General features: G+C 35.2%; 1 protein-coding gene across 1 annotated transcript in view; it reads left to right on the top strand.

Moving 5' to 3' along the window:
• Positions 1 to 16,024, top strand: part of EFCAB5 (EF-hand calcium binding domain 5) — a 110,825-nt gene that overhangs the window by 75,782 nt on the left and 19,019 nt on the right. The window contains exons 17-22 of the mRNA XM_036223339.1: positions 346 to 560; positions 1,748 to 1,904; positions 7,272 to 7,561; positions 8,974 to 9,143; positions 9,629 to 9,857; positions 11,448 to 11,600. Of these exons, the coding sequence (XP_036079232.1) occupies positions 346 to 560; positions 1,748 to 1,904; positions 7,272 to 7,561; positions 8,974 to 9,143; positions 9,629 to 9,857; positions 11,448 to 11,600 (1,214 nt within the window). The remainder of the gene's footprint in view (positions 1 to 345; positions 561 to 1,747; positions 1,905 to 7,271; positions 7,562 to 8,973; positions 9,144 to 9,628; positions 9,858 to 11,447; positions 11,601 to 16,024) is intronic.

Genomic DNA, 16,024 nt, shown 5'->3' with positions numbered 1-16,024 from the left:
TTTTTTTATTCCAATAGTTCCCCTAAAAGTTCTGGGTATAATTCTCATTGGCCTATAGTGTGTTACATTGCTGTCATGTATAAATCATTGGCTAGACCTATATCATGTGGCCATCCTTGGGAAAGGGTTGAGGAGACTCAGTACCACCTGCTTTATCTAAACTGACAATGAGGGAGAGATTTTTTTGGTCAAATTAAAGAAGGGGTGCTGTCTTCATGAAAGGAGCATGGATTCCTGATAGGAAAAAAAAATAGCAGATGTCCATTACAATAAATACTTGTATGTTTTCCTGGATCTTTGAGAAAATTGTTCACTTTATTGTTTGGTGTGTTTCCTGCTTGATAGACCTACATTCAATTATCAGAAATATTCAGTCTTATAAGGAAGTAAAAGGTAGGAGTGCCTTCAATGGTGTTTCCGTCAATCTGCTCCAGTTTGTGCAACTCCTGGAGACATTTGTTGGTGAAGATACTCCCTTGATTGTCAGTGAGACCCTCGCCTCCTTTTTTAAGAGAAGCTATGTTGAAACAAAAGAAGAGAAAATAAGTGGTTTAGAAGAGGTGAGTAATATTTTTTATCAATGAAACAAGTGAAGTCACTGTTATAAGTAAATCTCTCTACCTCAGTTGTTCTTGTATGGGTCGTCTTTAAAAATTTACACCAAACTTGTCAGTCTATTTCAATGAGTATAGCCATTAAATATTTTATTTTATTGCCAAATGTTCTAAGATTACACTTTAAAGGACTCATTTTCCTAACAATATCATGATTGCTGGAGCAGGAGATGGTTTATTGTACAGCTTTGTTTTTCCTCCTCTGAAGTTTGAAGAGCAGATTTTCGAGGAGCAGATATGTGTATGAGCAAAGATGTGTGTATCTGTCTGTCTGTCTGCTGCGTGAGTTCGTTTATAAGTGCATATAGTAGGGTTATGGTTTGAATATATATATTTTTATTCATGTGCACTTCACCCAGGTAGTATTTATTTCCTAAGAACTTACTTGGGTGATAGATAAATGCACACACATTAGCTAATATAAACAATTTATGTGCTCTTAAACGATATGTGTAAATTAGATTCACCAGGCATATTCAGTAACTTCACCAGCCTTATGAGTCTTTTCAGTCTAATAATGGAGTTGATATCTCTTTTGTTTCCTCTATTGCAGTTCTCCTTATTCAACCAAATGGTATATATTCACTTTCTTTTAGCAATTAAATCTAGCTAGATGTTAATTAAATTACTATCTAATTGACGTAATTAACCTAGTAAAAAATCTAAAAGGTAATTAATGTCAAGTTAGGTCAATGTTAAATATAAAAAAGAATTTTTGAATACAATCATCTTTCATTGTTTGAACCCTGCCATTCATCTCCCTTCACTACAGAATATATCCCACTAAGAAATCAGGCAGAGCACCCCATGTGTTTATCACATTCCCGAACAATCAGTGAGTGAGTAGAAAGGAATATTTTAAAGATTCTTAAGGAGTGCAGTCCTCTTCCTAAATTAATGTTTTAATTCAGTGCAGAGAATGCCTGCTTTTTTGTTCTAGAGGTGAAACAGAAATGGTATTTAGAAGACTAAAATTAAATGCTTAATTTTCCCATTAATATCATGCTTTGTCCCCAAAGTAAAGCCTTTAAAAAAAAAAAAAAAGTACTGCTCTTTAGGGGGAATAAACTTAGGATGCCAGCTCGTACAATGAATGGCACATCTTCTTTGCTTTTTTGTCCTGTGTATGTTAGGCTAGACAAAATGCTTCCAGAGTCCGACGGGGACTTCTCCTAGAAGCTCTGTTTCAGAAGTGGGACAGTGATGGCTCGGGCTTCCTGGATCTGAAGGAAGTTGATGAACTTTTGTACACATACAAGGAAGGAATGGAAAAAGAATCTATGAAGAAAGGTAATAATATAATAATTTTCTTATTTAAGTGTAGTAGCATCTTGGCTTCAGGTTTCTTAATACTGTGACATATATATAGTTAAACAATGGTTGTTCTAAAACCATGACGTACCACCTTCATACCTACTAGTGTGGTTGTAATTTTTCAGTTTTATTGAAATATAACTGATATATAAGTTTAAGGTGTACAATGTGTTGTTTTGATGCACTTATATATTGTGAAATTATTCCCACAGTAATGTTAGTTAACACCTCCATCAGCTCACATGCTTACCATTTCTTTTATTTTATTAAATTTACTGGGGAAGACATTGGTTAATAAAATTACCAAGGTGTACAATTCTAAGTGCATTGTGTGTTCGCTACCCAAAGTTTGATCTTCTTCTTTCACTCTGTGTTTGACCCCTTTACTTTTTTTATTTCCTCCCATTCTCCTTTCCCTTTGGTAACCACTATACTGTTGTCTGTGTTTATGAGCTTTTGTTTGTCTTGTTCATTTGTTGCTTTCAATTTTACACCCCACATATGAGTGAAAAAAATACAGTTCTCAACTTTTTCTGACTTATTTTACTTAGCATGATATTCTCAAGATCTATTCATGTTGTCACAAATGGCAGTATTTCATCTTTTCTTGTGGCTGAATAGTATTCCATTGTATATAGTACCACATCTCCTTTGTTCAATCACCTATAGAAGGACACGTTGGTTGTTTCCATGTCTTGGCCACCACAAGTAATGCTGCAGTGAACATAGGGGCACATATATCCTTACAAATAAATGTTTTCAAAATTTTCAGGCAGATACCCAGAAGAGATTGCTGAGTCATATGGTAATTCTATTCTGATTTTTTTGAGGAACCTCCATTCTGTTTTCCATAGTAGCTGTCCCAATTTGCAGTCTCACCAGCAGTGAATAAAGTTTCCTTTTTCTCTATAATCTCTCTAACATTTGTTAATTACTTACCTTGATGATAATAGCCATTCTAACAGGGGTGAAGTGGTATCTCATTGTGATTTTGATTTGCATATCCCTAATAGCTAGTGAAGTTGAGCAGCTTTTCATATTATCTGTTGGTCATTTGTACGTCTTCTTGGGAGAAGTGCATTTTCAAGTAGTTTGCCCACTTTTTAATCAAATTGCTTTTTTTGTTGAGTTGTATGAATTCTTTATATATTTTGGAAATTAGCTGCCTTTTGGAGGTGATGTTTGCAAATATCTTCTTCTAATCAGTCAATTGTCTCTTTGTTTTGTTGGTTTCTTTGGCTGTGCAGAGCTTTTTAGTTTGATAGAGTCCTATTCATTTATTTTTACTTTTACTTCTCTTACCTTTGAGTTCAAATTCATAACACTGTCTCTAAGACCAAGGACCATAAGTTTAGAACCTATGTTTTCTTCTATGCATTTATTGTTGCAGGTCTTATATTTAGCTCTGTGATCTATTTCGAGTTAATTTTTGTGTATCTTTTGTGACAAATAGCAGTCTAGCTTCATTTTTTTTGGATGTGAGTTTCCAATGTTCCTAGCACCATTTATTGAAGAGGATTTCTTTTCCTCATTTTATATTTTTGACTCCTTTGTAGAAAATTATTTGCCCATATATATGTGGGTTTATTTCTAGCCTCTTGATTCTTTTCTGTTGGTCTGTGTGTCTGTTTTTTTCTGCCAATACCAATAGTTATCGATTTTTCTGCCAAAAATGATTTAATTATTGTTGCTTATAGCATAGTTCGAAGTCAGGGGATGTGATGCCTCTAGCTTTGTTCTTTCTTCTTAGGATTGTTTTGGCTTTTTGGGATCTTTCATTGTTCCATACAAATTGGATGATTTTTTTTGTTCTATTTCTTTAAAAAATGCCATTGGGATTTTGATGGGGATTGCATTAAATCTATATATTGCTTTGGGTAATATGACCATTTTAACACTTGATTTTTCCAATCCATGTACACAGCATATCTTTTCATTTCATTGTATCTTCTTCAATTTATTTTAATAACAGTTTTCAAGGTATAGTTCTTTCATACTCTTTTTAAAGTTTATTCTTAGGTATTTTATTACCATTGCTTTTTTTGTGGTGAGAACATTTAAGATTTACTCTCTTGGCAACTTTCAAGTATATAATACAATATTGTTAACTATACTCACTATGCTATATGTTAGATCCCTAGAACTTATTCATCTTATAACAAAAGTTTGTACCCTTTGATCAACATCTCCGCATTTCCCCTGCTCACAGCCCCTTGCAACCACCATTATACACTATTTCTATGAGTTTGGCTTTATTTAGATTTACGTATATGAGATCATATCGTATTTGTCTTTCTCTGCCTGACTCATCTCACTTAGCATAATACCTTCAAGATCCACCAATGTTGTTGCAAATAGCAGGATTTCCTTCTTTCTCGCAGCTGAATAATATTTCATTGTATGTATATACTACATTATCTTTAACCATTCATCTTTTGACGGACATAAGTTGTTTTCATATCTTGGCTATTGTGAATAATTCTGCAGTGAACAAGGGGGGTGTAGATATCTCTTCGAAATAGTGATTTTGTTTTATTTGTATATATACCTGGAAGTGAAATTGCTGGATCATATGGTAGTTCTAGTTTTAATTTTTGAGGAACCTCCATCTGTTTTTTATAATGACTATAACAATTTACATTCCCACCAATAGTGCACAAAGATTCCTTCTCCACATCCTCATTAACATTTGTTATTTCATGACTTTTCTTTTTTTTCAATTATAGTTGATATACAATATTGTATAAGTTTTAGGTGTACAACACAGTTGTACACTTAAATGTCTAATATAAATTAGACATTTATATAACTTATAAAGCAATCACCCCAATAAATCCAGTAACCATATAACACCATATATAGTTATTAAAATACTAGTGACAATATTCACCATGCTATACTCTACATCTCCATGACTATTTTGTAATTATCAGTTTGTATCTCCTCCCCACTTTACTCATTCTCCCAATCCCGCCTCAATCTGGCAACCATCAAAATGCTCTCTATGAGCTTGTTTCTCTTTTGTTTGTTTATCCACTTCTCTAGATTCCACATATAAGTGAAATCCTATGACATTTGTCTTTGTCTGATGTCTTCCACTCAGCACAATACCCTCTATGTCCATCCATTGGAACCCAGCTCTCCTGACCATTGTGTAGTGTTCTTTCCTCTGGTTTTGTGTCATGAAACCTCCCCATATTATAAATGGAAACCAACTCATTATGCCTTTAGAAACTTCATTAAATAAACTCTTTTTAGATGCAATCTAAGAAAATAGTGTAGTGTAGTGTAAAGTTTGTAAAAGACCTAAAGAATATATGTCAACTCCATTTTTATACAGCCTTTATCCTTGTGGTGACCAGGTCCAGTCTCACATACTCATAGATTTACTCAAGTCCAATAAGAATAAGAAGGAAAATGTCCTTTTCTTAATCATTCAAGCAGAGTGTGGTATTAGTCTGGACTAAACCGGCCACTCTAGCTTAGGTCTGAGATGCATGCTCCACCTCTAGAACCACAAGTGGAACCCTACTCAAACACATGAACTGAAGTGGCAGTGAAGTAATTTCTCCAAAGCTAAATTTGGGATATAAGTACCAGGAGAAAGATGAGTGGATGCTAAAGAGCAAAAATCAACAAAAGTCCAACTCCAGAAATGAGATGCTTTTATATGACAAGATGACTAAAAGTAGCAAGTGGTATTTGTTAATTGTCAAATAAATGGTATAGAATGAATGCTTCTGTCTTTTAGGGAAGGGTGAAATCATGGTGAAAGCCTTCCTGAGGAAGGAGAGATTTTGAATTTTAAAGGGGGAAAGTCACATACTCTGTGACTGATTAATTTATAATAAAAGTCAAAGACATTTATACATGTCTTTTGTACATGGGAATGTACAAAAATGCTATTAGCACTGTTCATAAAAGCAAAATATTGGCGACAACCGACATGTCCACTGACAGGAGAATAAATAAATCAATGGTGGTATACTTACAGAATGACATATTATATAATGGTGAAAATGAATAAGTCACAGTCACAAGAACAACATGGATGGATATGGTAGCATAATGTTGAATGAAAAAGCAAGTCCTGGAAAACTACATATAGTATGATGTTCTTTTTCTAAAGTATACAAACAGGCAGAAGGAACTTACATATTGTTTAGAAGTACACATACACACACAAACAATAATATTATTGGAGAAAAAAGGAAGGAAAAGGTAAAGCAAAAGCAAAATTTCAGGAAATTGGTAGGAGGTATGGGGAGCCGGGGAGTTAACAACAGCAAGGGAGATGTAAATTGTTGGTAATATTCAGGTTTGGTAGTAGATTTATGATTGTATTATAAAAAAATAAAAGAGACATGGATACAGAAGTGTGCAAGGCATGGTCAGGGACTATAAGTGGAATGGGGATACTGGAGCAAATAATTTCTGTATGGTATTATGGGCAAATATTATTGGAACATGGACTGGATCCAAATATGGTTTGAACCAGGGAATTACATAATGCAAGTTATGTTTTAATTTAATTTTATAAATATATATTGAGCCTTACTGGGTTTTTTTTGATGTATTACTTTTTTATTAAATTTATTGGGTGACATTGGTTAATAAAATTATATACATTTCAAGTGTACAATTCTATAATACATCATATGTTTATTACATTGCGTATTCCCCACCAAAAGTTCCTTCCATCACTCTATATGTGACCCCCCCCCCCTTTACCCTTATCCTCCTCCCCACTTCTCCCACTTCCCTTGGGTAACCACTAAACTTTTGTTTGTGTCCATGAATCTCTTTTTGTTTGTCATGTTCATTTGTTGCTTTCAGTTTTATATTGTACATATGAATAAAATGATATGCTCAATTTTTTCTATCTGACTTATTTCTCTTAGCATTTTGAGCCTTACTATTGGTAATTCAATTATAAAGTGATTAATATTGGTTTGGTATTACAGAAATAGGAATGGAGAGGAATGTCCACAAGATACATAGTCAAAGACTAACAGGGTAAGACTAAGTGGTCTATTGGATATGGAAGGCAAAAGGTATGGAGAAATCAAAGTTGGCCCTGGGATTTCACCTAAGTGATAGAATTAAACAAAACAAAATAAAAACAGAGAAGATGATGTAGGAGTCATCTTGAGTTTAGCAAAGGAAGTCATTGTAAGATGTTCTGTTGGGCTTAGAGATGCCTTTGATATACCTTTTCCATGGGAGTTTTCCATGGGGAGCAGTTGTCAGGGGCTTCAATTTGCTGTAAGAGGAGAATGAAAATTGCCTCCACTGACAAATGAACTTTTGTTTAGTTCTTGGTTTTATGTTTATATCTTTTAGCTAAACTACACATCCAATTTCCAAAGCCACACCCTGGTCATGAAGTGAGGTTGTCTTCAAAACAGTTTCAGAAATACATAGAATTGGTTGTATCTGAACTGAGGGGCAATGAAGATCATGTTCTGGAAAGTGTTGTGGAGTTTCTGATGACTGCTTTAGAAAGAAGCCATATTGAGGATCTGAGGAATTGTGCCAGACGGAAGTGGCTGCACCAAATTCGACGTGCTTCAGAGACAAGTGGAGTATCCCTGGAGCCAGTGTACACTGAGACCTTTAAGGCCCTGACACAGGTATATTTTCTAAAATGATAGATAAAAGGAAAAGATTCCTCACAGGAGGTTATGTTCAATGGTTGCAAAGGAGGAGCACACACTAAATTCTCTTAAAATTCTCTGGGTACTGCTGTAGATGTTTTATTCATTCCAATGACCCAAAGCCTAGGAAAGATGCAACTGGAATGATTGTAGGATGGCGAGGTAGAAGCAGAGAGGAAAAGTATAAAAGACCTAATTATGTCTTGAGATTTCTAATTTAATGGGTGCCTAGAGTCAAATAAGCCTAGAAGAGACAATAGGCTGAAAAACAACAGTAGGGAGATGTGCAAGCAATTCAAGCTACATTCCCCTTGCATGATGTTTTGGGAGTCATTTAAAAAGAAACTATTTAAAGTATAAAGTCATTATAAATTAGAATTCAACATCACACAATATTTCATAGCACTGCCTAGAAATAAGCTGAGACTATTACAGAATCCTGTCACTGAAAACATATGATCTTGATAGGCCACTGCTCAAGCTTTGCTGCTCCTAAGACTCCCAGCTTGCTGCTCCTCTCAGAAACAGTATGGCTATCTTCTACATATATCACAGATTTCATTGATCCAGGGAACCTGTATCATTCCAGGTGATCAAGAACTAGAGACCAATCAAGAAAAAGAGGTGTTATTCCAACTTGCTTCAGAGATCTGCAGTACCCTAAGAGAAATCTCACCACATTTGTGTCAGTTACTCTATAGACTTTGTAGAATAAAAGGAGTAATAAAGGCAGAAGAAGAAAAGGCATGGAAAGCAAACCCAAATATATAGAAAGTGGAAACAAATATAATGTCATTCATGTCCCTCAATTTATAAACATGCTCAATATATATGTTAACATGTAATATTCTTAATAACATAATATTTTAAGTACAGAGAGTTTTCAGTTATTTCCATTAGAAATAGTAGTTGCCTAAAGTCTGCGATCTGGGGTCCCAGGAAATCCTTTTCTGAAATGATGTTAGTCAAATGTCATAGCCAAACTGTGTTAAAAATTCCTCGAGAGCATTTTCTCCCACATTCACCTTATAGTAGATGGTTAAGAAATATGAGTGAATTGAAGCCATCTTGTACCAGCTTCCTAAAATAAATACTTTTAACTGAAGCCCAGACAATATAACTATAGTTCAAAGGGATCCAAGTTTTAAACCTCTAAATTTAAGTAGACTTTGAGAGATTTTTTTTCTTAGTAAACCAGTCTAGTTGGCATTAAGTAAATCTATGCTGCTCACTAAAAAACTCAGGTTTGGGGGACAGCAGTGGAATCAGTCTTTTCCTCACTGCCCATAAATGATAATATCCCCATCATTTATTCATGAAAATGAAATTATTGGAGTCAGATGTACAAACTAGCTGGCTAATACATGGTCAGAAACATTTTTCCATAGGATGCTCAAGCCCATGGAAATAAGAAGATTAGCGCTCACATTTCCCTCTTAGAAGAAAACCTACTGCTGCCTAATAGAGGGACTGTTCTATTGAGGAATGTAGCTTGTACTTTAGATGATGCTCCATTTGTACTGAACAAAGTACTCTACAGGGACATGAAGGGAATCAGGTAAGAATTTCTTGAAAAGGTTGGTTTTACCTTTCTAAAAATAATAATTCCCTTTCTGAAGTAAGCTAGCATTAAAATCCTAGTTAGCTGCCCAAGAGAGAAATTGTCTCAGGTCACCAATGCTTCTAGAACTCCCGGGAGGTGGTAGGTTTCCAATCTTACATGATTTTACCTGATCATTTCTAGAACTCAGGTTAGGCATTAATTTGCCACATAGAGACTCTGCTTCACAATATCAGCTTAATTATTTTTGACTGCTTTACAAGTTATGTGTCTTGTATCCTGTTTATATATGTTTTCTCAGTTATGACCTAAGCTTGTTTTTTTTAAATCTTTTTCTCAAGTTGGACTCTACAAACTGGTAATTTTGAGTCCACTTCATTGACATATAATGATAATGATTTAATAGAGAATTGGTTTTATTTCCTGCATGATTTAAAGCCCCTCCTGTGCCTTTCTCCTATCCTTATATTCCTATTCCTCAGCTTTACAGTAGTGGACAAAGGGATACCAATACATGTACCCCAAGTTCAGCACCATGGGAACATTTTCTTCTGGAATGATTCCCGCAAGAAGACTGATCGAAATGGATCATTCCTGGCTCTGCCTCTTCAGGATGCATATATGAGAATCTTTGGGGTCATGGCTATTGATACCCTAAGAGATCCCCATGAAATAAACATCTTCTTACCTCACGAAATTAGATTCTACCAGGTAAGCCATAGAAGAATTTGTGACTAGCAATGGTAGGATGGCTTCTCCTTCTGTTCTTTTTAAAAAGCAGAACCTGAAACTGGATGAGAGTAGAACTATGTATTTAGATAATGTTATCATACTGGTTCCAGTTCCCTATGTGTATGTGTCAGTCTTTGTAGAAGTTCCCATTACACATGGAAGGACTTTCAGCCTCACTTGCACATATGGGCCTCAGACTCTCTGGGAAGATTGTTAATATGTGTTCCATTTCATTAATCATAGAAACATAATTTTATTCTGTAGAACCGAAATCCAGCTATTAAACAGCTAAGACCCATATAGGAAGAATAAGTACATATTTATGTTTTATTAATAGTGGTGCCCAGAAATTCTTTGCTCTTTTAACAGATAATGTTAAATATGATATGCATTTCCATAACTCTTGATATCAGTGTTATAATTTTTTGACGATGAAGAATAAAGGAAAAAGCATAAATGTTTCTTGAGTAGTAATGTTTTCAAGTTCTATCACAAAAAGGATAGGCACTTTTAAGACTATAAAATAACTGGATTATTTCTTTAAGCATTTAAATTTAATTTTATGAATAGATATTGCAATGAAGGAAGTTTGATAGCCTTTATGGAGACAATAGATTGGGATGTAGCAGCAATTGGGAAATTGCTATGCTCATATCATTTGTTCCCCTATAAGCCCCTGGCTTTCTATGTTTATTTACCATTATCTTAAAATCTCTCCTCCTACTTACTGGATCTATAAGTATGGAAAGTGGTAGAATCTTTTTCTCTGGACATCCTTTTAATAATAAGATTCATTCTCACCTAACATAAGAATGATGTGAAGATATTAAAAAGCAAAATGGAGGAGTGGGAGTTATCAGTAGGTGAGCTATTTATAACCTTGTCGGAGAACATGTCAAAATTAATTATAAGTTCATGCTCTAGCCCTTGGAGGTAAAGGCTCCTGTGTTACCCTAGGTGCCTTGGGTCCTAATATAAAATGCATGTATTTTTGAAGAATTTGTGGTCTCTGGAGTTTCTTAACAAGACTGCAGAGTTCTAAGGACATCCCATTCCTTCTCTACAAAGAGGCTCTCTTTATGCCTATAAGGAGACTAACTTTAACATATTGCAAGTTTCAGAACCTAGTACATCCTTTACTGTTGATCTGAATACAGTAGCTATGTAAAGATGTAGGCATTAATACTGCATCAGATCAGGGCAACTCCTACCTATCTTCCCAAGGCTAGCTTTAGTTCTTGGCTTCTAAGCATTTGTTTTCTCATTTCAAAGTTTTGTCTTATTCTTCTGACGCTATGCTATGATTGCACATACCATAAAATTTCCCTGGATGATTATCAGGAAACATAATAATTTATATGGATCTTACAGTAGATCTCTCCTTACACCTCTGATTTCATAATGATCTTTTTTTTTTTTATATAGTAGAAGCTGGAACACTGCCTTTTGAAAACTGATGAATAATTTGTAGGAAGATTATTATTAATGAAAAGATAATCCAATTAATACATTACTAATTATTTTGCTATTTTAAAAAGAAAAGGCAATTACAATTTTCTATCTCTACAGGGTGTTGCCAGTTTCTTTAGCACTGCCTATCACTATGTCCACAGTCGGGAGCACATCCTGCATGTTGTTATCACTGGCATCAGCTGGCTCTACGACATTGTACCAGACATTACTGCCATCACTACGTACTTCATTGAGCCTGGTCCAGAGCAGGTAGGCAAGGCTGGTCAGTGTTACACCTTCCCAAGGTAACAGAATTTCTAGATGTTATTATTTTACTGATATTTAAAAACCTTATTTCATTAGCTATTAGCATGACAAGGAGCATATTTCTCATGATCTCTACTCAAGACCCTTGGTTGTGAGTGGCAAGATTCCATCTCAAACTGCCTTACATAAAAGGAAGAATTGATTAACTCATGTGACCAAAATGACGAAGGGGCAGGAGTCAAGTTGGCTTCCAGGATGACCAGATCCGGGGATTTGGTACCATCAAGTTCTTTCTCTCCCCAGTTCTCGTGCTTGCTTCCCTCTACAGTTTGGCTTTGCCCTTCTGGCTAAAGATGGGCTTTCTCCACAGGGCAAGCCAAATGCTCAGTAACTAGAAAAGAATCTTTCCTTCCTGTTTCAGTTTGGAAAACCCTCTGGTCAGGATGGGGAGTTTACTGTAACTGACAGCTCCCACCAGAATCATATAGGTGAAGTGGGAAGGGATGAGGCATTGTTGTTTTAGAATAACACAATTACATCACATTCCTTTTTAAAAGGCCCCCTATCTATAATTGCAAGTTGTGGGTGCTGCTTCCAGGGTGGAGTGGAGGTGGGAGCCTCCAAGTGTCCTCAGAACTGGGATGGAATATGTGTATGTGAGTGTGAGGACCACTTAGTATGGAGGTAGACCACCTGGTCTGCTAGGCCACAGTCACAATGGGGCTGAAGATGTGGGATCCAAGGTGGATTCCACTTGGTCAGTGTCTCGCCACACTTAAGAAGCACCTTGTTGGGGCCTTAAAGGAAATGACACCTAGGGTACCATGAAGAAGTTTAAAATCACCCATAGCAATCAGCATGGTTTCAGGGATGTGTAGTTTCAGAGTCACAGTGCTGCAGACAAGACCACAAAGGTCACTATCCATTTCACTCAGGGCCATCTTATGGAGGTACAGACCATCCCCAGAGGGGAGGAGAGGAGGACCACTCAGCAGCAGCATCTGGGTGGAGTCACGGTTAGGCAGAGACCACTACAGCTATCCAAGGATGTGGTCAGGGGTTTGTCCTAGGTGGAACACTACAGTAAAGTTTTGGTGTTAAAAATAGCTGAGGTATTTCAAGCACTCAACTATGATAACTTTCTAAGCCACCCTCTTCCTCTTTTGCAGCCTCTCTAGATCTACTCTCTTCTCCAGCCTGCTCTGTGCCTCAAAAAAGTAAAATGTATCAGTGGTATTTTAAAAGCAGAAAACCTTTGATGGCTATGTGTCTCTAAAAGATGAGAGGATAAGAGCATAATCAGGGAGATAACAGTATGAGGAAAACTTGATACCCCATTGCAGTTTCTGAGATGTACAGGGCTGTGTATAAAGGCCCAAGGCCTCTGAGAGCTAAGTGTAGCCCCCGGCTGACAGCCAGCAAGGAAACCAAGACCTTGGTTTTTTATTTCCCTGAGGTATTTGAGAGAGACAAATGGTGAGCACTTGCAATCTTCAATCATATCAATGTAGGTGTTTGAAAAAATGAAAGCTAGAGATTAGCCGGTGCTTTCTGCTTTTCGTCTCATCACATTTTTTTCTAAAGTAATACAGACTTTCTGATCTAATGAAAAGGAAGAAGGAGGGGGAAGACTATCAGGAGGAGGAAAAAATATAATGCCACAATTAATGTTTCACATCCAACCATGCATAATAGAAAATAATTTTTTTCCTATCTCTGAGACTTTAAAAATGCTGTTACTCTGCCTGGATTATTCTCCCTGCTTCACCCCCTCACCCTTAGGTCCTACATGAAACAAACTAAAAATTTACCAAAGGATACAAATTTTTTTATAAAATAGAAAGTCATATCATGATTTTTTTTCACAACGAGACCATTTGAAAAAATACAATTTCTTTCAAAAATTATTTATAAATTTAACAAAATTCCAAAAAGATCCCAAAATGACTTTTTTAATTGACCAAATGATTTTAATCTTCATCTGGAGGAAGAATAAATACATGAGAGTAGCTAAAAAAAAATGAGAGATGACAGGAAATTTATAATCTTGGTCTGGGAAATATGGCTAATTCCTTACATGAAAGGTTGAAACAATTAAGGCAAGGGCGATACATTGACAATATAGAAAAGTAAAACTTTCTTGAACCAAAGTTATAGAAAATAACAATTGCCCTTGACAGACTAGGGTGAAATTGCCACATGTTTGACAAAGGGTGAACATTGTTGTACACAAATCAATGAGATTTTTAGAAATCCAAAGAAAAATAAGCAAGGGACAAGTCTAGGAAAAAAAATTCTCACACGAGTGGTCAATAAACATGAAAAAAATGTTCAATTGTTCTCATAATGAAATAAATACAAAGTTAAATAAAAGAACACTTATCTACTAAATTGAAAAATATATTTTTAAACTATAATTTAAAACTATAATTTAAAATGTTGTACATCTAAGTGCAGATAACTAAATAGGCAGTTGGACATATGAACTTGGTGTGTGGGGAGAAATCCAGACTAGTGAATAAATGGTATTTGAAACCATGAGACTGGGTTACACAACATTGTGAATGTATTTAATGTCACTGAATTATACACTTATGAATGATTAGAATGATAATATAATGCTATGTATATTTTACCAAAATAACCACAAACAAAACAAAAGCCATGAGATTGGATGGGATGACCAAGGAAATGAGTAAAGATAAGGAAAAGAACAAAAAAAAACCTGAGGTCTGAGCCCTGAGGCATTTCAGGTGTTTGGAATCATTGTGGCTCAAAATTCTGTTGACCTTGACCTATAGTATGAAAAATAGTTTATATCCTGACCCCTTACAAACATACACACATGCTTAAAACAGAAGTTCCCTCAAGTAATACCTACTTTTACCACAATTGATGTTTTCTGATATTTCCTAGTCTATTTTATTTCATTCTTTTAAAAAATATTTGTCATGAAAGAAAAAAGTAAAATAGGATAAATACTAAAGATAATGTGTAATGAGAAAAGTGAGAAAGAAAAGATATTGGAAAGGTAAAGGAGGAAAAAGTAACAAGACAATAGCAGAAGAAAATGGAGGGAAAAGTAATTGTGGTTCTTTCTCTAAATGATTTCCTAGGAAATTTTATTTAGCAGTAGTTATCTCACTATCAAATAATTGCCAAGGCACTTGCTGAATTTATAGTATCTTGGTCCAAGTAAAAGAAAAACAAGTTTATTTTCAGACATATTATTACAAGCCCCTCATTTTTTATATTAGGCTTCTGGTCTAACGGCAGTCAATACACACAATTTTGTGGGGGAAACAGGAGAGGGACTGTTTGGTTTTAGCTAAAGATTTAAACAGAGAAGCACATTCTAAAAAAGGGTCTGTCTAGTATACATAACACCAAATAACAAATCATGGAAGAAATAAATTAGGAAAGAAACTAGAAACCCAATTGCCAATGTGGTTTAATCTTTACAGTTTGCTAAGTATTCTGTTGAAAACATTTCATCCAGAACATGACGTCATGGAGTTTAGAGAGGCAAGGGAAAATTTCACAATTGTTCTTCCAAGCATCATTCATCATGTAGCCTCATAGATCCCGTTATCATAGTTTTCCTTTTTAATAAAAGGATTTTTTTTTAAGGAGAGCATAAAAACTCCTCTTGCTTCTCCCAAATGAATTCGTCTTTCCTACAGATTAGTGTATTTTACAGACTATGTTAATATAACTTCCTTAAAACAAAATAGTCTCTACCAAAAAAACTTTACCAAGACTCATTAGTCCAAATTCATCAAATTGTACACTTATGTGCATTTTGTATATCAATTATACCTCAATAAAGCTGTTTAAAAAGACATTAAAATATTTTCATAACCCATATGTAGGTTATGACCTACAGTTTGAAAAACCTCTTAGAGGTGAGGGAGACAAGAAGCAAGGAGACTTAGAGGTGTGCTTAGTAAAGTAGGAGGAGAATCAGGAGAGAGTGGTGTCCCAAAAGCCAAGTGAAGAAAGTATATCAGGAAGGAAGTTGTTCCTTGCATCAAATGCTGCTGAGAAGTAGGGGAAGATTAGGATTAGGAATCTGACAATGAGAGAGTCATTAATAACCTTGACATAACAGTTTTGATGAGGTAGTAAAGATAAAGACCTCACTGGAGAATATTTTTTATTGTACTTTTTTTTTGGGGGGGAAGGGGCTTTTCTGTATTTTCCAAATGTTCTACAATGCACTTTTAATATCAGAAAAGTAATATAAACACTATTCTATCACAATTATAAAAATAAGTTTGTGCATTTAAAAGAATGTTGTATTTTGAAATTTTTATCTTGTAGAGCACCTCATTCCTTAATGGTACAGAATAAGTAAATGTCACTGTACCTAAAGATAGAGATCATCTAAAGTTTTCTTATTTTTTTTTCTATTTATCTGTCCCCAT

Source organism: Rousettus aegyptiacus, unplaced genomic scaffold (assembly GCF_014176215.1).
Source record: "Rousettus aegyptiacus isolate mRouAeg1 unplaced genomic scaffold, mRouAeg1.p scaffold_m13_p_6, whole genome shotgun sequence".
NCBI lineage: Eukaryota > Metazoa > Chordata > Mammalia > Chiroptera > Pteropodidae > Rousettus > Rousettus aegyptiacus.
The sequence above is the reverse complement of the archived record's forward strand: the minus strand, read 5'-3'. Positions and strand labels throughout refer to the sequence as shown.